This window comes from Hemitrygon akajei, unplaced genomic scaffold (assembly GCF_048418815.1).
Source record: "Hemitrygon akajei unplaced genomic scaffold, sHemAka1.3 Scf000069, whole genome shotgun sequence".
Classification (NCBI taxonomy): Eukaryota; Metazoa; Chordata; class Chondrichthyes; order Myliobatiformes; family Dasyatidae; genus Hemitrygon; species Hemitrygon akajei.
Window position 1 is genome coordinate 4,497,627 of NW_027331955.1, and position 27,272 is coordinate 4,524,898.

The window sequence follows — 27,272 nt, forward strand, 5'->3', positions numbered from 1 at the left end:
TTCACTGCGGCACCATCCATGGCCGCAGGTCACTAGGTCAGAGCGTTTGGCTGTCCGGTTCTTTCACTGTGACACCCCGAACTCCACATCAACTCCATCCAAACCACCCAGGGCGAACTTTAATGACCAACAAACCATAATTGCTCTCAGTGATCAGCGATCTGAATGATTCAGTCGCTTTTAGAGGAAGGGATACCTAAGGTCGACATTGTGGAAGTGTTTAGTTTCCCAGGAGACAAGACTGTGTACGGGAGGTGTTCTGTTACCTGATGCAATCTGTGTTTTCCCTGTTGGCAATTCCAGTTAACATCAATAAAACTGTTGTTTATGAAAATCCTAAACAACGAGACTCTGCACTGACTGCAGCCACTCCATCCCAAAGCAGATCACCCTGGAGAGTCGTCCCCTCTGATGACACATTGATCACATTGCGCATGCTCGCATTCCCGGATGGGCGGTGTTTTCCTTTGTATTCTTTGTTGAATAGGTTTCAGGGTCGGGAAAAGTCCCCTGGGCGGGGAGCCGCGGGATGGATCACTGACTGCGGGGTGAAGACATATCTTTCCCATCGGTGAGTATTGAGACCAGTCCCGAGTGAGGAGGTCTGATGCAGTGCAGAGAGACCCGTTATCTCAATCGAACTGGCGGCCTTCGCCCCGCTTCCTGGACGGAAACTGCCGGGGTCAGTCCGGGTTGTGGGAACTTCATACCAAACCGCCTTGGATGAGCTAACGCTCAGCCCCTGTTATTCTGCTCCTCGGGAGGGGTGGGGATGAGGCGGTGATGCTGGGACCACACCCATCTTTCGGCCGTTTGGACAAGGCAGTGAATCTACATCTGACATGTCCTTCCGTTGCAGGTGGGGAATATATTTCTCCTGACTCCATTCCACTCTTCCAACCTGCCGAAATGCAGCCTGTGTTTCTGGGTATATTACCCATTTGTGTGAGAATTTAGTCTTTTCTATTTTTCTGAGCTACTCAGAAATGTGTACACTTCAATTAAACCTCCCTCCCGAATTTCCAGTCTATCTGATATTTCCACACAATTAAAATGAGGATCCGGTTTATTGTCACGGGAGACCCTCCACCAGTCACAGGACCCTGTGTCCCCCTCTCATTTTACCGCAGATCTGCAACATCTGTAGGTTTCATTTCAGCCCCGCCATCCCCCGCACTGATGGTGCAACAGTCATTGCGCATGCTCACAGTTCCTGGATGGGCGGCAGTTTCCTTTCCATTCTGTGTTGGGATCGTCTGCGGGGTCGGGATTGGGAGAGGTCCCTCGCCCCTGGGGCAGTGAACTGGGGGAAGCATCACCAGCACAGGTTGAATTAAATGCAGCGTGAGGCAGGGTAAAAGGAGCCAATACAACTTCAATTTCATTATTATAGAATGTTGCCGCGTTACTCTTGCTCATAATGAAACTCACAGTACATGATGTAGAGCTTTGTTGTTTGCTTTTTTGGTTATCTTTGGTGAGCCACTGTTCAGTAACAGCCCAAGGAGGAGTGCTGCATGTTTTGTTTTTTTAATTGTCTGATCACTGTCCCTCAGTGAAAGAGACAAGTGACGTCGTGAAAAGAGAATGCGTTAAGGAAATGGAGCTGCAGCTCGATGTCATTTGCCTCATACGGGACGCTGAGGAAGTTCAAAGTAAAAATTATCAGAGTACCTTTAAAACCACCATCCCCTCAAAACTATTCAGCAAACTCCAAGACCTGACCTTAATACATCCTTGTGCAATTGGATCCTGGATTTCCTCACTTGTCGACCCCACTCAGTACAGATTGTCAAAAACATCTCCTCCACAATCTCCATCAGCACAGGAACACCACAGGGATGTGTACTCGAGCCCCATGTTCTACTCGCTTTACACCTGTGACTGTGTGGCTAAGTACAGCTCCACCACCATATATAAGTTTGCTGATGACGCCTCTGTTGTGCGCTCTATCAAAAGGGGTGGTGAATAATCATACAGGAGGGAGACTGAAAACCTGGCTGAGTGGAGTAATAACAACAACCTCAATATCAATAAGACCAAGAAACTGATTGTAGAATTCAGGAGAGGGAAGCCCGAGGTCCTTGAGCCAGTAATCATTGGAGAATCAGAGTTGGAGGGGGTCAGTAACTTTAAATTCTTGGGTCTCACTCTCCGCGGTCCTGTCCCAGACCCATCATATAAATATAATTGCGAAGACAGTACGACAGTGCCTCTACTTCCTCAGGAGTATGTAGAGATTCGGAATGTCATCAAAAACGTTGGCAAAGCTCTGCAGATGTGTGGTGTAAAGTCTGCTGATTGGCTGCATTACGGACTGGTCGGGGAACACCAATGCTTTTGAGCAGAAAATACTTCAAAAGGTACTGGATTTGGTCCAGTATGTCACGGGTAAAGGTCTCCCAAATATTGAGTTTATCTACATGAAATGTTGCCGTAGAACAACAGCATCCATCATCAAAGATCCTCACCGCCCAGCAATACACTTTTCTCACCGCTGCCATCAGCTAGAAGGTACAGGAGCCTCAGGACACGCAACACCAGGTTCCAGAACAGTTACTATCCTACAAACATTTGGATGTGAATGTACAAGGCTTGACCAGTAAGTTCGCAGATGGCACAAAATTAGTGGATGGTGTTCACGGTGAAGATTATCGTAGCTTATAGGGGATCTAAATGGGCAGAGGAGTGGTAAATCGATTGAAAAACCAACTCGAGAAGCAATGGTTTCGTGTAGAGGCTGGTGATTATGTGGGGGGACCAGCCAGAGGAAGTGGATGAGGCAGCACAATTGTATAATTCCAGAAGCAGTTGGGATGTGTAGATGGAGTGAAGAGGCCAGGAGGGAAATGGGCCCATCACAGGAAATTACAACTGAATCTGCCTTCACTGGAGTATCTGGAATTATATTACAGACTCTAAACTCGTTTGTTTTTAAATTTTCAGGTCTCTTACAAATCAACCTCATCCAATCTCCCCAAGTCTTTACAATTCTACCATTTAATATTTCCCCAATCTATTTTCTAGATTTAAATCATCTTAACCAGCTTACTTTATTATCGTATCTGTTCTGAGCAGAGCAAATGTAAGCTGTCTGGATGTGTCAAGTTTCTCATCGTCAAAATTGTTTTCTGTCTCCTTTCTGCCCTATCTTGAGAGCCTTTATCTTTGTGATAGTTGTGGGAGGAACCAGCCTTTTTCAAAGTACCTACCTCTATTCTCTCTGTGCCTGTGCTTCTATTTATGCAGCCCAGGATCCTTTATCCTTTTTAAACCACTTTGCAATTGGGGAGCTGTCCAGAGAGTAGTAGTTAACAATCACCTATACAACATAACACTGTTATATTCTTGTTTCCACCCCCACCAGATCACTATTTTAAGGAATGTCCAAAAGAGTTTATTGTTTATAGAGTCTATTTTAAGGAGATTGACTGTTGATATTAACAGGGAATGTTTTGTCCCTAAGCCAACGGATGCTCTGATACAGGGGATGGCGATACTGTTATTTGCAAAGTACTGTAATCGTACTCTGTCTGACTCATATTCTGCTTGTTTGTAATTCAGGGTATCACCGGCAGGTGGAGCATTTCTTCACCGGGACCAAAGTGTGAACAAGACGACGACAATCAACAATACTGTCACAATCAGAATGGACAGAGGTATGAATTCAGAGATTGTGTGATAAACGAGCATTTCTGGTTTTGGAAGGGCAGCTATCAACTCCCTCCTGGTTTTCTGGGCTGCTGCGGAAAGGAGATGAGCGGAGTTTCCGAAATCTGTTTTCTGTAGCCGAGCCGAGAACATTGCCGGAGTTGTGAATGGCTGAGGATCAGATGACATCTCATTCTGGATAAATATGCGGTTTGCTTCAGTGTTTTAATACCCGAATCCATGTCTGGGCTGTGTACAAATGGTGAATGTGAGTTCTCAATATTTCCCTAATAAGGTGATCTGATAACTGGATTTAAAATTCCCAGGATCTCTGATGGAAAACCCGGATTGGCCAATGACCAAATGTCTCAGTCCCCAGCAGACATTGTGATGGTGCTCAACTCTGATTCCGGGGGTAATAAAACAGAGATTACAGCTGGGACACAGGTCCTTCGGTCCAGCTAATTAATGCTGATCCAAATGTCTTTTGTGCTTGCTCAATTTTCCCACAGCTTTTCCAAAATTTCCCTTATAGACTTCTTCTATCCTTTTCCCTGCCCACATCCTCTCTCTTTAAATTTATTTGTGTTTACTGCCTCCTCTGGCTGCATGTAATTTATACCCATCACCCGCCACGTGAACAAATGCCCCTTCGGTCCATTTTAAATTTCTTCCCTCAAGTCTTAGACTCCTCTACCCCGGGAAAAAGACTATGACCATCTACCCTAACTACGTCCCTGATTATTTTTATGTACGTGTGTAAGATGTTCAAGCTCCAATTATCCAGGGCAAACAGTCCCAGACGAACCACATAACAGAAAACCCAACATCCTAGTCCAGTGGCATACTGGTCATTCTCCACTAAATTCATTCCAGCTTAATCAAGTCCGTTCTATGGAACCAGAGCTCCAGAGCAGATAGTGGAGCGGGGTTGAAAATAAATAATGTTAAAAGTTTCTGCAAAGTCAGTAAGTGTCTTTGATGGTGGTAATGATCTTATGAGGTGTGTCTATTTCAATGCAAGGAGTATTGTGGCGAACGCCGACGAGCTGAGGGCCTGGATTGACACGTGGAATTACATTATAGCCATTAGTGAAACTTGGCTACAGGAGGGGCAAGACTGGCAGCTTAATGTTCCAGAGTTCCAATATTTCAAACGTGGTAGGGGCAGAGGAATGAATGGTGGCGAGGTAGCATTGCTAGACAGGGAAAATGTTACACCAGTGTTCAGGCAGGACAGATTAGAGGGCTTGTCTACAGAAGCCATATGGGTGGAGCTGAGAAACAGGAAAGGAATGACCACATTAATGGGGTTGTATTATAGACCAGCCAACATTCAGCGAGAATAGGAGGAGCAAATCTGCGGAGAGATAACAGCCAACTGCAGGGAGACAAAAAGTTGTGATTGTAGGGGATTTTAATTTTCCACACATTGATTGCAACTCCCATGCTGTTAAAGGTCTAGATGAGTTAGAGTTTGTAAAATGTGTTCGGGAAAGTTTTCTAAATCAATATATAGATGTACCAACCAGGGAGGATGCAATATTAGATCTCCCATTAGGAAATGAGTTTGGGCCGGTGACGGAAGTGTGTGTAGGGGAACACTTTGGTTCCAGTGATCATAATACCATTAGTTTCAACTTGATGATGAATAAAGATCGATCAGGTCCTCGGGTTGAGGTTCTAAACTGGAAAAAGGCCAAATTTGAAGAAATGAGAAAGGATCTAAAAGCTTGGATTGGGACAGGTTGTTCTCTGGCAAGGGTGTGACTGGTAGGTGGGAGGCCTTCAAAGGAGAAATTTTGAGAGTGCAGAGTTTGTATGTTCCTGTCAGGATTAATGGCAAAGTGAATAAGAATAAGGAACCTTGGTTCTCGAGCGATATTGGAACTGTGAAAAAGAAGAAGAGAGAGATGTATGACAGGTATAGGCAACAAGGAGCAAATAAGGTGCTTGAGGAGTATAAAAAGTGCACAAAAATACTTAAGAAAGAAATCAGCAGGGCTAAAAGATGACAAGATGTTGCGTTGGCAGTTAAGGTGAAGGATAATCCAAACAGCTTCTACAGGTATATAAAGAGCAAAAGCATAGTAAGGAAGAAAACAGGTCCTCTTATAGATCGGAGTGGTCGGCTATGCATGGAACCAAAAGAAATAGGGGAGATCTTAAAAATGGTTTTTACATCTCTATTTAGTAAGGAAACTGGCATTGAGTGAACGGAAATAAGGCAAACAAGTAGTGAGGTCATGGAACCTATACAGATTGAAGAGGAGGAGGTGCTTGCTATCTTGAGGGAAAACAGAGAAGATAAATCCCCACGACCTGATAGGGTGTTCCATCGGATCTTGAACGAGACTAGTGTTGATATTGCATGGGCCCTGGCAGATAAATTTAAAATGTCGGTATCTACGGGTGAGGTCCTGGAGAATTGAAGGATAGCTCACGTTGTTCCATTGTTTAAAAAAGGATCTAAAAGTAATCCGAGAAATTACAGGCCGGTAAGATTGACGTCATATCTTTATTTAATTTCCCAGTATCACCGGACACCGATGCATTAAGATCCCGTGGTCATCATTCAACTGCTGTGATTTATGTGATTGGCATTACTGTGTCTATCCTGTTATTTTACTGGGAGTGAATGTGTCCAGTCACCGGCTTATCGGTATGGTCACCAAGCAGGATGTACGGTTCACAGTAACCAGCACAGTCCCACTCCAAATCTGGCCAGCCAGAGTCACGGCTCCATTGCAGTCTGAATCAGTTTTGCTCAGATCTAAATCATACTCTTATGAACTGCAATTCATCACTTATTTCAGGTAGGACATTGAAACGAGTAGGGAAAGTACTGAAGAGGTGTTTACAAGGCGGATCATCGGGGAAAGATGATCGGGACACAGGAAGCAAGGTACCGAAGCAGGGTCAGATTGAGAGCGATGTCCCAGAATGCAGTACGGCCGCAGCGGAAGTGGAGCAAATGCAGCCCAGAGACACCAATCAGGACCCTGGAGGCAGCACAAGTGAGGCGACTGCCTGTCATCCCAGAGTCAGTGACAACAGAGACACTGATCAGGACCCTGGAACCAGCACAAGTGAGGCGACTGCCTGTCAGCCCGGAAGCTCATTGAACACGGAATTGTCAAGTCCCCAACACGGAGCCAGTGAGTGAAATATGAGGGTGATGTGTTTGCAGAATGTGGCAGGGAGGAGGGTAAATGCGATTCCTTGTTGGAGGGTTGGTCAGAGAGAGGGGGAATGTGTGGGTGTGGTACATGTGGTGTAGTGGGGTACCCGTTACCCCACTACAGGAAGTGTACAACCTGCTCTGAGGATTTACGGGATGTGCATTGGAGGAAAGGCAGTTGTCCAGATAAGAGAATATTTCCAGGATGTGAATTAAGGGAAATGTATTTGCCAGGATGGAGAGAGTATCTCTGGGAAGCGAATATTACCGACAGGCCCAGCATTTATTGCCGATCCAAAATTGAAATAGGTGAGTGGGTCGGTTGAGGGATGGACTGGTGTGCATCAAATCTGGTCCTTCTATGAACGTAATGCCTAGAACATTGTTTGGTAGGTTTTAAGGCCAGTTGGAGATTGGGAATAAATCTGTTTTTGTGTCTGTAGGCAGGTTCAAGTCATGTTTTTTTGTTGAGTTTGGTGAGAGCGGTGGAAACGAAAAATATTTGAGTTCAAGCCTACATTTTCCTTTTTATATTCACAGAGCCAGAGTTGACAATCCCTGACCTCTTAGCAGAGGGGGAGGAATATCGACTGTACCAACTGACAAAGTTCTATAGAGATAGACTCAAACAAGCAATTGAAGAAAAGGTTGAAAGACTCGGTTGGATGTTGACAAAGGAGGGACATTTCAGTAGAGAAGAGAATGAGGTGAGTGTAGTTTGTGTATTGTCACAGAACAGCTGGGAATAGTGACCAAAATTAATCTTCACGTTCTTGGCGTCCTACCTGGCAATTGAGACTTTGATTTCTGACCTGTCTCTCGCAGATCTGGTTTCAGCTGTTAATGTGGGGAGCACTGGGAACTACAGGGTCAGCCTCAGCTTTTTATCTCCCACCTGCTGTATTGATCAGTGTGATATGAGAGCAGTAGCGGCAAGTAATGGAAACTATGACAATTAAAGAGGAGGAAGTACTGGCACTTTTTAGGAATATAAAAGTGGATAAATCTCCGGATCCTGACAGGATATTCCCTTGGACCTTGAAGGAAGTTACTGTAGAAATAGCAGGGGCTCGGACAGAAATATTTCAAATGTCATTAGAAACGGGGATGGTGCCGGAGGATTGGCGTATTGCTCATGTGGCTCCATTTTCTTAAAAAAGGGTTCTGAGAGTAAACCTAGCAATTATAGGCCTGTCAGTTTGACGTCAGTGATAGGTAAATTAATGGAAAATATTCTTAGAGATGGTATATATAATTATCTGGATAGACATGGTCTGATTAGGAATAGTCAGCATGGATTTGTACGTGGAAGGTCATGTTTGACAAATCTTATTGAATATTCTGAAGAGGTTATGTGGAAAGTTTACGAGGGTCAAGCAGTGGATGCTCTCTATATGGACTTCAGTAAGGCCTTTGACAAGGTTCCGCACGGAAGGTTAGTTAGGAAGGTTCAATCGTTGTGTATTAATATTGAAGTAGTAAAATGGATTCAACAGTGGCTAGATGGGAGATACCAGAGAGTAGTGGTGAATAACTGTTTGTCAGGTTGGAGGCCGGTGACAAGTGGTGTGCCTCAGGGATCTGTATAGGGTCCAATGTTGTTTGTCATATACATTAATGATCTGGATGATGGGGTGGTACATTGGATTAGTAAGTATGCAGATGATACTAAGGTAGGTGGCGTTGTGGATAATGAAGTAGGTTTTCAAAGCTTGCAGAGGGATTTAGGCCAGTTAGAAGTGTGGGCTGAAAGATGGCAGATGGAGTTTAATGCTGATAAGTGTGGGGTGCTACATTTTGGTAGGAATAATCCAAATAGGACATACATTGTAAATGGTAGGGCATTGAAGAATGCAGTAGAACAGAGTGATCTAGGAATAATGGTGCATAGTTCCCTGAAGGCGGAATCTCATGTGGATAGGGTGGTGAAGAAAGCTTTTGGTATGCTGGTCTTTATAAATCAGAACATTGAGTATAGGAGTTGGGATGTAATGTTAAAATTGTACAAGGCATTGGTAAGGCCGAATTTGGAGTATTGTGTACAGTTCTGGTCACCGAATGTTAGGAAAAGTATCAACATAATAGACAGAGTACAGAGAAGATTTACTAGAATGTTACCTGGGTTTCAGCACATAACTTACAGGGAAAGGCTGAACAAGTTAGGTTTTTATTCTTTGGAGCGTAGAAGGTTGAGGGGGGACTTAATAGAGGTATTTAAAATTATGAGGGGGATAGATCGAGATGACGTGGATAGGCTTTTTCCATTGAGAGTTGGGGAGTTTCAAACAAGAGGACATAATTTGAGAATTAGGGGGCAAATGTTTAAGGGTAACACGATGGGGAATTTCTTTACTCAGAGAGTGGTAGCTGTGTGGAATGAGCTTCAGGTAGAAGTGGTAGATGCAGGTTCGGTATTGTCATTTAAAGTAAAATTGGGTAGGTATATGGACAGGAAAGGAATGGAGGGTTATGGGCTGAGTGCGGGCCAGTGGGACTCGGTGGGTGTAAGCGTTCGGCACGGACTAGAAGGGCCGAGATGGCCTGTTTCCGTGCTGCAATTGTTATATGGTTATATATATCGGGACTTCGAACAGGCATTCAGTCTGAAACTGATTTCAAATCTTGTCTGCACTGTCGGGCAGATTCACCTCATCTCATTAATCCAGGATGAGTATTAAACTGACAGATTGTAAACTGAGACAACCGGCTTCACTTCTGTCCTTGACAGAAGGAAACCTGCTAACCACATCCGGTCTTGGCTCCGTGAGTTCCCAAACAACGTGTGGCTTACTTGTCATAGTTATAGAAAAGAACAGCATAGAATCAGGCCTGTTGGCCCATCTATTTCCATGCTGGACTACTTAACTATGTATTCCCATTGACCTTCACCAGGCCATGGCGCTTTATACCCTCATCATGCATGGATCTATCCAGACTTTTTTTAACCGCTTGTACTGCTTGCGGTGCTAGCTAGTTTCACAATCTTAGCACCCTCTGAGTCAACAAGTTTCACCTTTGTACCCCCCTGAACTTTTCACCTTTCACCCTTTACTGATAACCTCTTGTTATAATACCTCTTTACCGCAGTACAAAATGTTGCTGCATTTATCCTGTCTATACCCCATGTAATTGTGTAAACTTCTCTCAAACCTTTCCTCAATCTTCCACGTTCCAATGAATAAAGTCCTATCCCGGTCACTCTTTTCTTATAACTTAGGTCTTCTAGTCCTGACAACATCCTTGTTTTTGTTTGTGTACTCTTTCAAACTTATTTCCAGCTGCCCTGTAGGTAGGTGAGCAGAACTGCACATAATATCCAAATTAGGCCTCACCAACGTCTTATGCAACATCATATCCCATCTACTGTACACGATATTTTCATTTATGAAGGTTAATGCGCTAAGAAACTTTCTTTCAGATCCACAACTTGAGCACATTTGCCGTCACTTTCAATGACTTATGGACCTGTATTCCCAGATCACTCTGTTCTACCACACTTTTCAGTGTCGTAACTGTCGCTGTGTAAGATCTACCCTGCTTGGTCCTTCCAAAGTGCAATTTGTCTGCATTATATTGCATCGGCCCCTTTTAAGCCCATTCTCCAGTCGGTCTAGATCACACTGCAAGCTCTTGTAGTTCTTGCAAGCGTTAGCTCTTGTTAGCTCTTGCAAGCTCTTTGTCCACTGCACCTTCCCAATGTTGGTGCCATCCGCAAACTTGCTGATTCTGTTAACCATAATTTCATCCAGATCATTGATATAGATGACAAACAACAACAGGCACAGTACCGATCCCCGTGACACTACACGAGTTACAGGCGCCAATCACAAATGCAACAGTCTGTAGCCACACTCTGGATTCCTCCAAAAAGCCAGTGTCTAATCCAGTTTACTACCTCATCTCGGATGCTGAGCAACTGAAACTTCTTGACCGACCTGCTATGAGGGAACTTGTCAAATACCGTGCTCACATCCATGTAGACAATATCCACAAACTTGGCCACAGCATATTTCCTGGCAACTTCCTCGAAAATCTCTAAGATAGGTTAGTCGTGAAAGATCACGCACAAAGCTGATATCTCATGACCGCAAAAGTCAATAGTTTGACCTAAAAGGGAAGAAGAAAGCACAAAACATTAATGTGCTGACCAGCTGATATCTCATGATCTCAGCAATCAGCAGGTTGTCCTTAAAAAAGATCAATAGGTTTACCTGAAAGGGAAGGGAAAAAATGAAAAAAATAATTCTGTTAACCTGCTGAATATCTAACAAATGAGAGACAGGGGCATCCCATTTCAGGTCACTCTCCTTGGAATTCACAGACACTGATTGTCCTGTACTAGATCTGACCTACTCACCATGAGTGGTATTAGAAAATCAAGTGTGTTACACCCGTGAGTGACTCTGTTCTCGTTGGAACTCATTGGCGCTGTATGTAATGAATCAGACAGGCATTATCCAAAGACAAGAGGAGTCATCTGTAAATGTCATCTAAAATTCATCATCTGGAGACGCCTGCTTTACTGGTAAACCTTTAAATCTCTTTCACAACTGTAACTCCTCAGACATGGTAGCAGTGAAACTGAGGGATTATTTTACAGTGCAGTGGACCATCAGGGAATTATGCTGATTTGTTCCATAATTATTTTCCATTATTCGTGTTATGGAAAACCTTTCCAATTCCCTACTGGTAACTGTTCTGGGAGATCAATCATTCAAACCCGGGACATCATTCCTCTTGTTTCTCAGAGCAATGTCCTAAGCCCATCCATGTTCAGTTGCATCCTCGACTACCTTAATTCCATCATCAGTGTATGTTCTGGTCAGACCACTCGTCTGAGTGCTACCGGTACCATGTAACCCAGTACTACCTGTCGCATGGTCGGATGGTTGGTGACTAAACCAGCTCCCCCACCAGACTGGCCTGGTGAGGAAGGTGGCTAGACACCCTGCAGGACGAAAAACAAGACCTGTCAAAGGGCGGATGACCCCTCTGTTAGGGTCAACGGCCCTCTAGAAAACAAGCGCGGAAAGCGCATCCCTCGCATCGAAGCTTGGTCTGGCCATTCACTGCAACAGAACTTCCCCCAGCCGTCCTGGACCCAACCAGGCTGCTGGATCCGGGAGGGGATGTCGAGGGGGTGGATCTGGACCGGTGCAACGCCCTACTCACCTAAAATCCACTCACGCACACGGTTCCTTTCTGAGGAGTGGGGTACCACCCCACTAACTGACTGAAAGGAACCATCATCACCCTATGGGACGGAAAGCCAGAGAGAGAGAGAGAGATGTTGCTTGAAGACGGTTCAATGTTTAATTCATAATTCCTCAGTTAATGAGGGAGCCCAAGCCTGCATTCAGGAAGTGATCACCATTTTACAGCATGAGTGCCAGGCAGTTACCATCTCCATCATGAGACAGCCGCACTGACATTCCTTAACTTTCTGTTGTCCTTACACATCATAAGACCATAAGGTATCGGAACACAAGTAGGCCATTAGGCCCATCTTCCTACTCCGCCATTACGTCATGGGTGATTTACTATCCCTCTCAACTCTATTCTCCTGCCTTCTCCCAGTGAACTTTGCTGACCAGACAAATCAAGAAGGTACCAACCTCTGTTTTATATATACCCAATGATCTGGTCTCCGCAGCTGTCAGTGCCAATGGATTCGACAGATTCACTACTCCTCGGCTAAAGAATCTCCTCATCTCTGTTCTAAATGGACGTCCCTCTATTTTGAGGCTGTTCCGTCTGGTTCTAGACTCCCGCACTTTGAAACATCATCTCCACATCCTCTCAATGCCTTTCGATATTCCACAGATTACAAATAGATTCCCCTCATCCTTCCACACTCCAGCCAGTACAGGCGCATCCAGGAATCATTCTCATCAAAATCAGGTTTAATATTACTGGTTGTGTCAGTTTGGATTCCTCTCTGGACTTTCCACAATGCATCGCGTATTTTCACTGATCAGGGGACTAAAACCGTTCACAATATACAAGTGAGGTCTGGCCAGTGCTTGTTCTTATATTCTATTCCTCTCGAAATGAACGCTAGCATTTGTTTTTGCCTTTCCTAACACCAACTCAAACTGCAAGGAATCCTGCAACAGGTCTCCTGAGACTCTTTAGAACTCTAAAAAATATTCTATGTCTTCATTATTTCTGCCAAAGTGTATGGCCATGTACCTCCCTATACTACATTCCAATTGTCACTGATTTGTCCATTTTTTCATCATTCATGTCCTGCTGCAAAATCCCTGCTTCCTCAACGCTTCCTGTCTTTCCCCATATCTTCGTAACGTGCGCAATCTAGTCCATAAAGCCTTCAAATCATTGACATAACGGAAAAAAGGAATTCTGCCAAAACCAACCACTGCAGAACACCACTGGTCACCAACATCCAACAAGAAAAAGCCCCATTTGTTCCATTCTGTGCTTCCTGACAGTCAGACAAAATCTGTCTGGAGAAAATCATGGATCCTCTATCAATGCTATTGTCTCTCTTGTCATACTGCCGTTCCCTGTCTTGTTAAACGGCGTCATGTGAGGTACCTGGTTAAAGGTCCTCGGGAAGTCCAAGTGAACAAATTGCACTGACTTTCCGTTGTCGACCCAGCATGCTGTTCTCTCAAAAAATTCCAACAGTTCTGTCAGACAAGATTCCCTTCCATGGATGTTGGCCTTTTTCTTATCATGTGCGTCCAAATACCCCGAAACATTATCCTCAATTATCGACTGCTGACGTCTTCCCAAACGCTGATCAGACTAAATGGCCTATAGTTTAAAATGATCGGTCCTCCGGAACCATTCCAGAATCTCGTGATTCTTGAGTGATCATCACTAATGTCTCCACAATCTCTTCAGCCTCCTTTTTCAGAAGCAATCGAGTGCAGTTGATCAGGTCTTGTAGCTTTAGTTTTTGGTTTGTTGGGTGGTAGAGTTGGTCTCCTGACTTGGTGTGTCTGGGTAGTCTTGTTTTGTTTGGTGTATTTGGAGCTCCTTTCCGGGGAACGCGCTAAGACAGTAGCGCGACATTAATACGCAGCAGCCGCTCTGGACTATGGATTTGGGGATTACAAAACGTTATGTAAATTTTCTGGTGTAGTCTGTTTTGTCATATGCTTTTGTGATATCATTCTGGGGGAACGTTGTCTCATTTTTTGACTGCATTGCTTCTGTGGTTTCTAAATGACAATAAACAGAAACTGAACTGAACTTAACTGACTCATCTATCTTCAGAACTTTCAGCTTCCCGAGTGCCTTCTCCTTAATAATGGCAGGTACACTCACTTCTGCCACTTGACATTCTCAAATATCTGGCACGTTCTAGTGTATTTTTTACAGTGAAGACTGACGCAAAATACTTACTAATACCTTTTGCCATTTCTTTGTCCCCTGACAGTACCTCTCCACTGTCATTTTCCAGTGGCCCAAAATCCACTTTCCTCTCCTTCACTCTTCATATATCAGACGGACCTCTTGTTGAGCTATTTTACGTTATTCGCTAGCCTACCTTCATTTTACATAGTTTCTCTACTTACGGCTTTTTAATTGCCTTCTGTTGGTTTGTGAAAGCATCCCAGTCCTTCAGCTTTCTACTATACTTTGTAATATTATGTCCCCTCTCCTTTGCTTTCGTGCTGCTTTGACTATCTTGTCAGCCATGGTTGATCATCCTCCCTTTAGAATAATTCTTCATCTTTGTGATCACTTGTCCTGAGCCTTCTTAATTGCTCCGAGAAACTTCAGCCATTCCCGCTCTGCCATTGTTCCTGTTAGTCATGTTCGAATATATTTTTGCCCAGGTCTTCTCCTATGCCTCTGTAATTCCTTTATCCAACTGTCGCACTGATCCATCTGACTTTACCTTCTCCCTCTCAAACTGCAGTGTGAGTTTTGCTATTTTATGATCACTGCCTCTTAAGGGATTATTTACCTGAAGCTCCCCAATCAAATCTGGCTCAATACACAACACCAAATCCAAATCCGTCTGTCCTATCGTGGGATCAACCATAGGCTTCTCTAAAAAGCCATCTCACAGGCATTCTATAAATTTCCTCACTCAGGATTCAACACTGACCAGATTCTCCAAAGCTACCTGCATATTGAAATTCCCCATGACTATTTTCACATTCCCCTTTTTGCATACCTCTTCCCTCTCCTGTTGTAAGTTGTAGCTCACATCCTGGCTACTGTTAACAGGCCTGTATCATCAGGGTCATTTTACTTATGCAGTTTCTTAACATCTACATCGTCCAATCCGTTATCACCTCTTTCTCAGGACTTTTCATTTTTAATGACAGCAGCTTCGACCCAACACTTTCACCTACCTGCGTATCCTTTCGATTCAATATTTATCTTTTGATTTAAGCACCCAACTATAAACTTTTGTCAGCCACTATCCATTTGTTTTTGCTCTCTCTCTCCCCTCTCTTCAGTTCTTGTTGTCACATCTTGTTGATGTAATACTGCACATTGACAGACTGAGGAAATTAATCACATTGCATCTACTGCAGGGTGTCAGTAAATCCTTATTCTTTCACAATATTGATTTAGAATTTCCTTCAGTTACTGTTTCTCTGTTAATGACTGAACCCAGGGAGGATGAGGCAGCAGCCCAGTGACTGCATCTGTTCTGAAGCTACTGGGGCCATGAACAGATACTTTCCTGTACATTCTGCATGCCTGTCTGTCTGCTGCACAATAAATTCATTGTTTCCTTTTGTAGAAAGTCACTGAACTGACAGAGAAGGGAAACCGGACAGAGAGTTCCAGACTCTTCCTCAGTTTGGTGATGGGCAAAGGCTCCCGGGCCCGGAGGGCGATGTGGGAATCCTTTGTGACATGGAGGACTGAGTTACCGAAGTTGGACAGAATTCTGAGGGAAATACAGGAACTCGGTATGTTAAAACCACACACTGAACACAAAGCACATTGAGATAAATATTTTAGTTATTTTAATTATTTTAGCTCTGTTTCCATGGATGTTTTTTTTTAATATTTAAACAGGTCCTGATCCACAGGAATACATGAACATCACCCAAGGTTTATCTGAATTACCCACTCAGCTGATAGGTGAGTGATCAAATGCACAGTTCAAACCACATCTCAAATGTTAGTCTCTGACTTGGCAAAGCTTGGGAATCAAAATTCGCCATTAAACATTCGCTGATCTCTGGATTCAAGTAACAATTCAAAGAATCTCTCTTTGCAGCCTGAATATTCTACAATATATTTTTTTCTATTAATACAGCTGTTGGTTCTGCTGAATCCATGTAGACCACATCTACTACCATACCTTCATCAATTGCTTTTTGTTACCTCTTCAAAAAACTCAATTAGCCTCGTGAGGCTGGACCTTCCCTTCACAAAGCCATGTTGACCCAGACAGTAAATTCCAGGCACCCACAACTCTGTTAAAAAACTACCCACAATTGCTGTAAATTTACCCCATCTCACCTTAACCAAATGCCCTCTGGTATTAGACACCAGTCATATGTAAAAATAAACAAACAAAATACAGGCTGTCGACCCAAACTCTTATCTCTCAAACTTGCACACCTCAGTCAGATCTGTATTCTACCGCCAGAGGAAACAAAGCAAGTTTATCAAACCTCTACTTGTAGCACATGTCACCGAATCCAGGCAACACCCTGATGAACCTGTTCTGCACCCTAACCAATCCTTCCAAGAGCTCGACAATCAGAAGTGAACACAATACTCCAGATGCTCCCTGAAACCATAAGATCCAGGAGCAGAATTAAGCCATTCGGCTCAGTGAATTTGCTCTTCAATTCCTCTCTACCCCATTATCCCAGTAAACGTTGACACTTTTCCTAATCAGGAACATATCGACCTGCATTTTAAATATACTCAATGAGGTGTCTTCTTCAGACGTCTATGGCAATAATTTCACCGATTCACCACCCGCCAGCCAATAAATTTCTCCCCGTTTGGGTCCCCGGCAGCCAGGACAATTCCCCACAGTTCTCAAGCATGTTAATTTTCTGTATGAACCTCCCATGTGGGATCTTGTCAAAGACTCTGCCAGTATACAAGTAGACAATTTCCATGTGGAACTTCATCCAACACCTTTGTCACCTCCTGGAGGAACTCAATCAAGCTGGCAAGACGCAAACCCGACCCAAAGCCTTGCTACTGAACCCCAAACCACCTCATACATCCTCTCTGTCATACTCCCATGGGGCAGAACATATAAAAGGCTGAAGGTATGTACCACCTGTCTAAACGATAGCTTTATTCTGCATTTATAATACTACTAAATGGTCACCTACTATGTTATTATTAGCTCTTAATAATAATAAGGCAATTTTATATCTAAAATTATAGCATCGTACATCCCGTAACTAATAACAACTCAGATAACAACTTAGATAACCACAATATACTCACAGGACAGCAGACAGAATACCGTTCGGGTTTGAACAACAGATAAAAGATTATGTAATTCTATTTCAAACCCTGTAGAAAGCAGAAATCTTTCAGTGTTATATTGTCTATCAATACAAAACACATCTGATTCTGTTCCTCGTGTGTTTAAAAGGCTCCAAATATAGATAAAATTCATACAATACTTGTGAAATTTCTGCAACATCTGATGAAGCATTCGCGTAAAATAAACGTCCTATTAAGAACCACAGAGGAACAACGACCACTATCAAAATAAATGGAGGGATTTTCCAGAGAGTCTCACTGAGCACACTATGGTTTTGTCTAGCTTTAAGCCCACTCATAATTTACTGAAACAGACAAAATCAGGTATCTAATCAAAAGAAATTATGAATTATACCTTGACACATTTATACATTGATGATTTTAAATTATTTGTTCTTTCATCAGTAAAGCTGAAACAAATAATTCAAATAATGGAATTAATTTCCAAATATATAAGCATGAACTTTAGACTAGGAAAGTACAGAACATGATTAAACATAAAGAAAGGTGCAATAGAGCCGGTGGAATATCAAACAGAGCATCAGGATACAATGCAACAGAATATGAAACGTATATTTAGGACATCAATAAGCAAAGAAAATAGATAATCGTGTGATAAAGGAAAACCTTCCAACAAAATTTACTTCAAAGCTGAAAATCTAAATTTACTGCAAGGCTGAACAAACTTTGAAATTACATCGAGGATCAAGAAAATCTGCCAATCAGAGCTGAACAGTAAAAATATAACGAAGGTAGTAAACACTCACTGTGCCCATATTGACGTATTGGTTTGGTATAATATCCTGGTCTGAAACGGATCCGGAAATATGCAAAGAAAAATAAGAACTTAAATAGCAATTTCTGGAAAACACCATGTGCACTGGAAAGCTCGTAGTCTGATGTGAACGAGGACAGTATGAGGATGATGAATAACAGATCTAAAAAAATGAGACAACAGCCAGATAAAAATTTTCAGGGTCAGGGTTAATATCATGGATACATTTCGTGAAAGTTGTTTTTCTGCGCCAGCAGCACAATTACAGTAAAGCGTGTGCGGTGAGCGTGTATTTATGTATACAATTGTAGAAATAGAATTGTATCAGCATGACTTAATCAGTCTGATGGCCTGATGGAAGAAGCTGTCGTGGACCCTGTTGGTCCTGGCTTTAACACAGCGGTACCATTTCCCGGATCGTAGCAGCTGGAACAGTTTGTGCTTGGTGAGACTTGGGTCCAGAATGATCCTTCGGACACTTTTTACCCCCTGTCTCTGAAATGACCTGGATAGTAGGAAGGTAACATCTACAGATGCACTGGGCTGTCCGCACCACTCTCTGCAGAGTCCTGCGATTGAGAGAAATACAATTCCCACACCAGGCAGTGATGCAGCCAGTCAGGATGCACAAAATTTAGGGGCCCATCCCAAATGTCCTCAACCATCTCAACCATCTGTTTTGCTGTTTTTCTTTTTTTTTTTGTTCAGACTAGAGAATAAGCCAGGCAGGATGTTGGAATGCTCCTCTTGCAGGATGTGTGAAGTCAGGGAGACATCCGGTGTCTCTGACAACGACACCTGCAAGAAGTGCACCCAGCTGCAGCTCCTAACAGACCGCGTTAGGGAACTGGAGCAGGAGCTGGATGACCTCCGGATCATTCGAATGACTGAGCAGTTTATAGATAGTAGCTTCCAGGAGGTAGTTACACCTAAGGAACAGGGCACAGGTAATTGGGTTACCGTCAGGCGAGGGAAGGGGAAAGGGCAGTTACTGCAGTGTTCCCCTGTGGCCATTCCCCTCCAGAACAGGTATACCAATTTGGATACTGTTGGGGGGAAGGATTACCTGGGACAAACTGCGGCAGCCGGATCTCTGGCACTGAATCTGGTGCTGCAGTGCAGAACGGGGGGAGGAAGAAGAGGAGAGCGGTAGTGATAGGGGACTCCATAGTCAGGGGTACAGACAGGAGATTCTATGGTCGTAACAGAGACTCCCGGATGGTTTGTTGCCTCCCGGGTGCCAGGGTCAGGGATGTCTCTGATCGCCTGCACAGCATTCTGAGGTGGGAGGGTGATCAGCCAAATTTCGTGCTACACATCGGTACCAATGCCATAGGTAGAAAGAGTCAGGGTGTCCTGAAGAGTGAGTACAGAGAGCTTGGTAGGAAGTTGAAAAACAGGACATAGAGGGTAGTAATCTCCGGATTGCTTCCTGTGCCACGTGCCAGTGAGGGTAAGAGTGCGATGCTCTGACAGATTAACACGTGGCTGAGAAACTGGAGTAGGGGGCAGGGTTTCAGATTTCTAGATCATTGGGACCTCTTTTGGGGCAGGTGGGACCTGTACAAGAGAGACGGGTTACACCTGAACTACAAGGGGACCAATATACTTGCAGGGAGGTTTGCTAGTGTTATTGGGGAGGGTTTAAACTAGATTGGCAGAGGGATGGGAACCAGAGTGCCAGAGGAGATAGTGGAACGGTGGTAAACATAAATAATGGTGGTAGTTCATGCAAAGCCACAAATAGCAAGGTTGTGGGTGGTGGTAATAATATTCTGAGGTGTGTATATTTCAAAGCGTGGAGTATTGCGGGAAAGGCAGACGAGCTGAGGGCCTGGATTGACACATGGAATTATCACATCATAGCCATTACTGAAACTTGGCTACAGGAGGGGCAGGACTGGCAGCTCAATGTTCCAGGGTTCCAATGTTTCAGACGTGATAGAGACAGAGGGATAAAGCGTGGGTGGTGGCTTTGCTAGTCAGGGAAAATATTACAGCAGTGCTTCGGCAGGATAGATTAGATGGCTTGTCTACTGAGGCCCTATGGGTGGAGCTGAGAAACCGGAAGGTATGACCACATTAATAGGGTTGTATTATGGACTACCCAATAGTTAGCGAGAATTGGAGGAGCAAATTTGCAGAGAGATAACAGACAACTGCAGGAGACAGAAATTTGTCATTGTAGAGGATTTTAATTTTCCACACATTGCTTGGAACTCCCATCCTGTTAAAGGTCTAGATGGGTTAGAGTTTGCAACATGTGTTCAGGAAAGTTTTCTAAATCAATATATAGATGTACCAACTAGGGAGGATGCAATATTAGATCTCCTATTATGAAATGAGTTAGGGCAGGTGACGGAAGTGTGTATCGGGGAACACTTTCCTTCCAGTGATAATAACGTCATTAGTTTCAACTTGATCATGGATAAAGATAGATCTGGTCCTCGGGTTGACGTTCTAAAACTGAAAAAGACCAAATTTGAAGAAATAAGAAGGGATCTAAAAATCGTAGATTGGGACAGGTTGTTCTCTGGCAATGATGTGATTTGTAAGTGGGAGGCCTTCAAAGGAGAAATTTTGAGAGTGTAGAGTTTGTATGTTCCTGTCATGGTTGAAGGCAAAATGAATAGGAATAAAAAGCCTTGGTTATCGAGGGATATTGGGACTCTGATAAAGAAGAAGAGAGAGATGTATAACATGTATAGGCAACAGGGAGGAAGTAAGATGCTTGAGGAGTATACAAAGAGTAAGAAAATACTTAAGAAAGAAATCAGGAGGGCTATAAGAAGACATGAGGTTGCTTTGGCAGTCAGAGTGAACGATAATTTTAAGAACGTCTACAGGTATGTTAAGAGCAAAAGGATAGTAAGGGATAAAATTGGTCCTCTTGAAGATCAGAGTGGTCGGCTATGTATGGAACCAAAAGAAATGGGGGAGATCTTAAATGGGTATTTTGCATCTCTATTTACTAAGGAAACTGGAATGGAGTCTATGGAAACAAGGCAAACAAGTAGGGAGGTCATGGAAGTTATACAGATTAAAGAGGAGGAGGTACTTTCTGTCTTGAGGCAAATCAGAGTAAATAAATCCCCAGGACCTGACGGGGTATTCGCTCGGACCTTGAAGGAGACTAATGTTGAAATTGCAGTGGCCCTGGCATAAGTATTATGTCGATATCCACGGACCGGGTGCCAAAGGATTGAAGGATAGCTCATGTAGTTCTGTTGTTTAAAAAAGGCTCAAAATGTAAGTCATGAAATTATAGGCCGGTAAGTTTGACATCGGTAGTAGGTAAATTATTGGAAGGAATACTAAGAGATAAGGTCTCCAGGTATTTCGGTAGAGAGGGACTTATTAGAAAAAGTCAGTATGGCTTTATGCGTCATGTTTAACCAATCCATTAGAGCTTTTCGAGGAAGTTTCCAGGAAAGTGGATGAAGGGAAAGCAGTGGATGTTATATACATGGACTTCAGTAAGGCTTTTGGCAAGGTCCCGCATGGGAGGTTAGTTAGGAAGATTCAGTCGCTAGGTATACATGGAAAGGTAGTAAATTGCATCAGACATTGGCTCAATGAAAGAAGCCAGAGAGTGGTAGTGGAAGATTGCTACTCTGAGTGGAGGCCTGTGACCAGTGATGTGCCACGGGGATCAGTGCTTGGTCTGGCCCAGGTGCTGTTCAGTGCGACTAGGCAGAAAAATGGTTTGGCACAGTCAGGAAGGGCTAATGTTCTACGGTTCTATGGTTCTATCTGAGGTGAAAGAGGTGCTGTTGTGCCTTTTTTCACCACACAATTGATGTGAGGTCCTCAGTGATGTGAATGCCAAGGAACTTGAAGCTGTTCACTGTCTCAACCCCAGACCCATTGATATCAGTGGGGGTTAGCCTATCTCCATTCCTCTTGTCTTTGCGACATTGAGGGAGAAGTTGTTTTCTTGACACCACTGTGTCAGGCTGATGACTTCTTCTGTGTAGGCTGTCTCGTTATTACTTGAGATTTGGCCAATAAATATAGTATACTCAGCAAATTTAATTAGCAGATTGGAGCTGTGGGTGGCGACACAGTCATGCGCATACAGAGAGTAAAGGAGGGTGCTTAGGACACAGCCCTGAGGGGCTCCTGTGTTGAGGGGCAGAGGGGCAGAGATGAGGGAGCCCACTCTTAGCACCTGCCGGCGATCCGACAGGAAATCCAGGACCCAGCTGCACAAGGCAGGGTGAAGGCCGAGGTCTCTGAGCTTCTTGTCAAGCCTGGAGGGAATGATGGTATTGAATGCGGAACTGTAGTCTAATAACATCATTCTCACATAAGCATCCCTCTTCTCCAGATGTTTAAGGAGGTGTGCAGAGCAGTGGCTATTGTGTCATCTGTTGATCGGTTGTGTCGGTAGGTGAATTGTAGGGGGTCCAGTGTGGGTGGTAACAAGCTGCAGATGTAGTCCAGGACCAGCCTCTCAAAGCATTTGCTTATTACTGAGGTGAGTGCGACAGGACTCCGAACGTTCAGGCATGTTGCCTTCGTCGTTTTAGGTACAGGAACAATGATGGATGATTTGAAGCAGGAGGGAACTCTACAGTGGGGGAGGATGAGATTAAATATATCCGTAAATACACCTGCCAGTTGTGCCGCGCGCATCCTGAGTACCCGCCCTGGGATGCCGTCCGGTCCCTCAACCTTGCGACTGTCCACTCGTTGGAAACACCTGCGAACTTCAGCCTCAGAGATGACCAATGTGCAGGTCGCTTTGTCGGCTCTCCTCGGGGGCTCAGTGTTGGCGATATCGAACCGAGCGTAAAGAGACTTAGATCCTCTGGGAGACAGGCAGCGATGTTGGCAGCACCACTGCACTTAGCTCTGAAGTCTGCATTGGTGTACAGACCTTGCCATAAGCTGTGTGTGTTGTTGGTGGAGTGTTGTGCCTGAATACGATCTCTGTATTGTCGTTTCGCTGCCTGGATGACTTTGCACAGATCGGAGCTGAATTTCTTGAGCTCCTGCTGATCACCGGCATTGTAAGCAGTCGGTGACACGGCAAGTGCTGTTCACACGGAACTGTTGATACAAATATTGTGGTTTGGGAAGTCCTGACCGATTTCTGAAGGAAATCATCCCCCCTCTGTGACAATAACACACAACTGGGGGATGTTGTTATTACACAGTTGTGATAATAACAGCCGGGAACTCCCTTGGCAGCCGGAAAGGTTTACACAGCAGCAGCAGGTACTCCAGATCCGGGGAACAAAAGGATTAGAGGGAATGGGCATTCCGGGGTTCCACCAAGCATTAATGATCATGAAACATACCCTGAATCCTGTTCTCTTCCCAAATGTGTGTGTGTGTGTGTGTGTGTGTGTGTGTGTGTGTGTGTGTGTGTGTGTGTGTGTGTGTGTGTGTGTGTGTGTGTGTGTGTGTGTCTGCGTGTGTGTGTGGGGGGGGTGGTGGCACTGGATGACGACACGATTGTTGGTGACTGTAGGGGCCAATTCTGGATCTGCAGACCCGGGAGCAGTTGGGACAGAGGGGCAGCTGGGATGCAGGCGCTTGGGTAGTTGGATCCTTCTTGCATCCCCTCTTCTTTTCAGCAGTCGCTCTTCTGGGTTCCTCAAAATCCTTGGTTTTTCCGTGGATCAGCGGCTGCCACTCATTGACCTCCATATTTGCCTGAGAGAGCCTCTGCTTAATTTGGTCCTTGTACCTCTTGCGCGGGGCACCACGATCTCTTGCCCTGAGAGAGTTCTCCGTAGAGTACTGCTTTCGGCAACCTGGAGTTCTCCATGCGAGGTACGTGGCCTGTCAGACAGCGGATCTGGCTGAGCAGCAAAGCGGCTTCAGGGCCTGGAAGTTGAACATATAGAACTATGCATGTCTGTGTGATTATATGAAATATTAAGCTAAATAAGTAGTGCAGAAATAGAAATTTAAAAAGAGATTAGTGAAACAGTATCGATGGGTCCAATGTCCATTCAGAAACCAGAAGTCAGAGGAGAAGTTGTTCCTGAATCGTTGAGTGTGGTGCACTCCAATCCTGTACAGTAGTCCCCATGAACCAGACGGCGATGCAGCCAGTTACAATGCTCTCCAAGTTACACCTGTAGAAATATTCGAGTGATGTTGGAAACTCCTGATGAAATATAGTCACTGTTGTGCCTTCTTTGTAGCTGCATCGATATCTTGGGTCCAGGTTAGATAGTGGGAGATACTGACAGCCAGGAATTTGGAATTGCTCACTCTTTCCACATCAGATACCTTTATGAGGACTGGTGTGTTGTGTTCCCTCATCTCGCCTTTTCTGAAATCCACAATTAGCTCTATTGACATATTTTTATAACGCAAGCAGGATTCAGCACTCCGTACAAGCATATGCAAATCCAATAAGGGGTACACATCACTGAACGAAAATGAAACCTTAACCCATAAAAAATGAAGAAACTATCATAAAACGCTAACCAATGGAAGAGTCTGACGCCCCGTGGAAGACAGCCACACGATCTGAGCCGACTAGATGTCGACAAGGAAGAGTCAAGCCCGTGGCTCAGAGTTGGAGAACGCTTCCCAGAAACAGAAGGGATTATTGTCGCAATACAGGACAAGGTTGTTAACACATGTAGTTATCAAAAATACAGAATAAACGACCAATAGGTTCATGCCGATAAATGCTGAAAATTACAAGAGAAACCAGAAACAATCCGACTTTACAAGATCCTGCAGTAGTTTAACTGAATCTCATTACTTGCACAAGCACAGTCAAGTGGTGGACAACGTTCACAAAAACATTGCTTAAACTACAACTGATGAAAAACACCACAACTTACAGTAAGTACAAGCCTGCTCCACTTTTAGAGTCCTATCGGAGTCCTTCATATCATACTGCGTCCGATCATTATTTCAGATAGCATAATCCATGATATGCGTTCGGATGTAATTTTACAGAATAAACAAGCAAAAGCAACTTTTTAAATATATATAGCCATTCCAAACACGCATAACTTACAGAAATGAATTAGTAAAAAATGCCAGAAATATGTTGAATTAAAAGGACAAAATGAATGACTATGGAACAGGAACAGGGTATTCGTTATCCCAATCTTAATATCATTAACTGGTATCATCCTAAAGGCTTTACAGAATAGTATTAATAAATTAGGCCCACACGGCAATACTTGTGTAAATTTTCGAAAACCCTCGATACTATACACCACGAGAATAGTCTGAAATCTCCTATCAATTGAGACATGAGTGTGCTTGGCTATGCCTGTACCTCAGGTTTTACCAGTTTAGGCTAAGTTGATGATGATGATGATGATGATGATGATGATGATGATGATGATAATAATAATAATAATAATAATAATAATAATAATAATAATAATAATAATAATAATAATAATTTATTTATAAAGCACCCTTCATCCAGACGATGCCGTTCAAACCGCATCACAACGGGATAAAGTGCAAACTAGAAAATAAAAGACAAAATGTGTCAGTCCTAATATACACCTCAGACTTCTGCACAGTACTGTAGTTTTAGGTGTTGAATTCTACAGTTTAGGGACATCGTCCCAAAAAAAACTCAACGCTGACCTCCCAATGATCCTTTGACCTTCTACCTTATCGTCTGCCTGCACTGCATTTTCTCGGCAACTGAAACACTGTTTCCCTGAACTATCCTGTTCCGTTTTTCCTTGTACGACCTCATTGCACCGATGTGATGTAATGATCTGTTCGGATCGCATGCAGAAAAGTTTTCCATTTTACAGTGGTGCATGTGACAATAATAAACCAATTTACCGATTGATTGTCAATAATACAGCGCCCCTTGGTTGCTTAAGATTGTTATACCCGGGTGGTTGGCAGTGCGGATGAGCTGCCACGTCCTATTAAATGCTCCCAGTGGCAAGTAGCCTCTGTCCAGCTCCTGGCCTTCACGTGCGGTTCAGCCACGTTTCTTCTGACAGGAGAAGGGGCACAGGTGGGTTACTTATGCCTTACAGCCAGCCGCTTTGTTTAGATGGGCTCATCAGCCGTGATTGGCAGCTCACCCAGGAGTAGGGAAACTCTGATCTCAAAACTCCACTGCCTTTAAACTCCACCCCTCATGGGGAAGAGTTTGGGAGTAAACCCAGTGGGAAATTTCTTGACCTGGAGCCCCTAAGTCAGTGTTAAATGGTGTTCAACGCAGACTGGCATATCCTGCCAAGCTGTGTCAGTCTCTGCCGATCCCTTGTGTTCATCAAATGCATGGAGAGAGGGAGCTTGCTACATCGGCAAAAGCTTCCTCTCCATATCGGAGTGTCCCAGCTTGCAGGGGCAGGACATCCATGGTCGACTCTGGCAGACGGAGGCCTCATTAGACAGCGCCCCACACCCCCACAGCAAGACTGATGAGTAGCAGTTTCCAAGACTTCACCAACCTCGCCCACAGACACGATGTACATCACTGAGACAGACGCTTGCGGTTTCTTCCATTATCACAGATTCCATCATTCCACCAATCCTCCATCACTGCGATTGAAAACTACCCATTTCATTCTTGTCATTCCGATGGATTATCGACCCACAACTTCACTGTGATTCTCCCCCAGACGCTGCCCGACTTGAGTATTTCCCGCATATTCTGCTCCTGTTTTGATGCAAGAGCAGTGGACACCTGTGACTCCCCAGTGTGCAGCTTTGCCAAAATTCACAGTGTCCTGCTCTCCATAGTTCCACACCAGATCAACATTAACATCGTCTGTTAATGATGCAAACAATGCTTTAAATATAGTGAAATGTTGTTGTAATGGGAGTGCAGTCAGGATTGCAATAGAATATTCAAGATTCGAAAACTTTATTGTCATTCTAACTGTACATCAGCTCTGCCGGGCAGAATGAGACAGCGTTTCCCCAGGAGCAATGCAATCATAACATAACAAACGCAACAATAAATAGTAAACACAACAATAGAAAGTAAAACAGAACAGCCACATGTCAGTTAAAATCAAGTTACAAGTGTCCAGTGCAGTTAAAAGTGTCCAAAGCAGAGTCAGATCGAGCAGCTATTTAGCAGTCTGACTGCCTGTGGGAGGAAGCTGTTTAGTAGCTTTGTGGTTTTAGTTTTGATGCTCCTGTAACGTTTACCTGATGGCAGAAGAACAAACAGTTCATGGAGAGGGTGTGAGGGGTCTTTAATGATGTACCGTGTCTTCTGGAGGCATCGACTCT

General features: G+C 44.0%; 1 protein-coding gene across 1 annotated transcript in view; it reads left to right on the plus strand.

Annotated features, from left to right (window-relative positions):
• Positions 1 to 27,272, plus strand: part of LOC140722095 (NACHT, LRR and PYD domains-containing protein 3-like) — a 111,963-nt gene that overhangs the window by 72,106 nt on the left and 12,585 nt on the right. The window contains exons 5-10 of the mRNA XM_073036887.1: positions 488 to 571; positions 3,565 to 3,659; positions 6,468 to 6,809; positions 7,373 to 7,539; positions 15,567 to 15,738; positions 15,848 to 15,913. Of these exons, the coding sequence (XP_072892988.1) occupies positions 488 to 571; positions 3,565 to 3,659; positions 6,468 to 6,809; positions 7,373 to 7,539; positions 15,567 to 15,738; positions 15,848 to 15,913 (926 nt within the window). The remainder of the gene's footprint in view (positions 1 to 487; positions 572 to 3,564; positions 3,660 to 6,467; positions 6,810 to 7,372; positions 7,540 to 15,566; positions 15,739 to 15,847; positions 15,914 to 27,272) is intronic.